The sequence below is a fragment of the Helianthus annuus genome, chromosome 15 (assembly GCF_002127325.2).
Source record: "Helianthus annuus cultivar XRQ/B chromosome 15, HanXRQr2.0-SUNRISE, whole genome shotgun sequence".
Lineage (NCBI taxonomy): Eukaryota > Viridiplantae > Streptophyta > Magnoliopsida > Asterales > Asteraceae > Helianthus > Helianthus annuus.
The window spans coordinates 86,865,890-86,867,529 of record NC_035447.2 but is presented as its reverse complement, the minus strand read 5'-3'; the positions used below and the strand labels follow the sequence as shown (position 1 = coordinate 86,867,529).

Genomic DNA, 1,640 nt, shown 5'->3' with positions numbered 1-1,640 from the left:
GGCGCAAGACTCGATACAAGACGCAGGCGACAGACGGATGCACCAACAGGGTTGATAAACTTGACACATCTGTTGCAGAAGTCAAATCCATGCTGCAACAGTTGTTACAAGTTCAAAAGGCTACACCCACCGCTGCAACATCTGCTTCATCATCTGCTCCTACTCCCACTGAGCTTTGGTAAATGTTTCAACCTATGCTTCACAAACAGAGACAATATGTTGATCAGCAACATGAAGTTCAGATTCATATGACCAGAAATGTCATGGAAGCTAGGTACAAGGATATACAAGCAGATATCAAGGCAATTAAGGCCCATTTGCTACAAACCACTGGCACTACTCCTCCTTCAATCATCTTTGTTGACAATCCTGATGATGCCAAAAAGGGGGAGAAAAATAAAAAGAAGAAGGGATATGAAGATGGTCTATACATTAAACCAGATCCATTGTCTAAACTGGTTATGGAAATCCCAAGGCCAGATGGTTCCAAAAAGGTTGATGAGACTCAAAATGCATTTGCTGCATTAAAAGCAAACATGAAAGAGTCAATGGAAATAAAAGGGTCTAAAAGGTTTGAGCAAGAGAAGAAAGTTTTGATGGAAAAGGAAGAGCAGGGTACTTCTGAACCCAAGGAAGAGCAGGAAATTTCTAAACCAAAAAGAAGAAAGCCTACTAGAAAAGTAAGCCAACCCAAAACCACACCTTCAAAAACCACAAAACATACTCCTCAAACCCCCAAAAGTTACTCTCGTCAAACCTCCAAACCAACAGATGTTAAGACACCTGTTGTATCAGCAGTTGTTGGTGCTTCAGTTGTTTCAACAGATGTTATCCCAACAACTGCCATCACTACTACATCAACCCACACTCAATCCACTTCCATACCAAAAACAATATCACCACCACAACAACCACCTGCCAAAAGGCAGAAGATAACAGTTGACACATCAACTGTTGTAATGACAACAATGGTTGAAACACCAGCTGTTTCAACAGCTGTTAGTCAGACACCTACCACCTCAATCACCACCACTAAACCCACAAATACTCCACCAACTTCTCCAAAGCACAAAAGGAGAAGGGTAACAAACATTATACTGGAAGATGACACTTCCCCAACTCCAACATCTACACAACCACTGTCCCTTGTCACCATTCCAAACCCTGTTCCATTATCTTCAGCACAAGTTCTAAATTCAAATACTACTATTGTTCCTGTGGAGTACAATACCCATTGGATCTTCCAGCAGTCAGGGAGGAGATAAAATCATTTTACTCTGAAGATCACCCTGCAAAAAGGAAACTTCCTTCCATTCAAGGTTATCCTTTCCCAAGAAACATAGAAGAATATCTCAAGATGAAAGCTCAACAAGCAGAGGATATATCTAAAAGAGATACAGAGGGAAAGTCTGACAAAGAGATTCAGAGAAATCTGCAACAGCTGCTCACCAAGGTCAGAACTTTAGAACAGTTTTCCAAAGATCTTTGCCAAAAATTGTCTGAAAAAGATGATGAAAGTATGAGGCAAGACTACCTTGAATATATCATGGTATACAAGAAGTACATGGCAGAAAAGCATCAATACAAAGAATGGACTATCAGTAAACTATAAGAAGAGATAGCCAGAACTCAAAAGATGC

At 40.4% G+C, this 1,640-nt stretch overlaps 1 protein-coding gene across 1 annotated transcript; it reads left to right on the top strand.

The window, feature by feature from the left end:
* The first annotated feature begins 461 nt into the window (after positions 1–461).
* LOC110882667 (transcription initiation factor TFIID subunit 11-like) lies at positions 462–1,265 on the top strand. Its single transcript, XM_022130632.1, has 2 exons — positions 462–804; positions 985–1,265. The coding sequence occupies exons 1-2, from the start codon at positions 462–464 to the stop codon at positions 1,263–1,265; spliced, it is 624 nt and encodes a 207-aa protein (XP_021986324.1).
* The last annotated feature ends 375 nt before the right edge of the window (positions 1,266–1,640 follow it).

Bases quoted from the DNA above. Each gene is read 5' to 3' on its own strand.
- LOC110882667 (XM_022130632.1), top strand. From the start codon at position 462: ATGGAAATCCCAAGGCCAGATGGTTCCAAAAAGGTTGATGAGACTCAA. The intron at 805-984 runs GTGCTTCAGTTG...TTGAAACACCAG, and splicing joins TGTTGTATCAGCAGTTGTTG to CTGTTTCAACAGCTGTTAGT.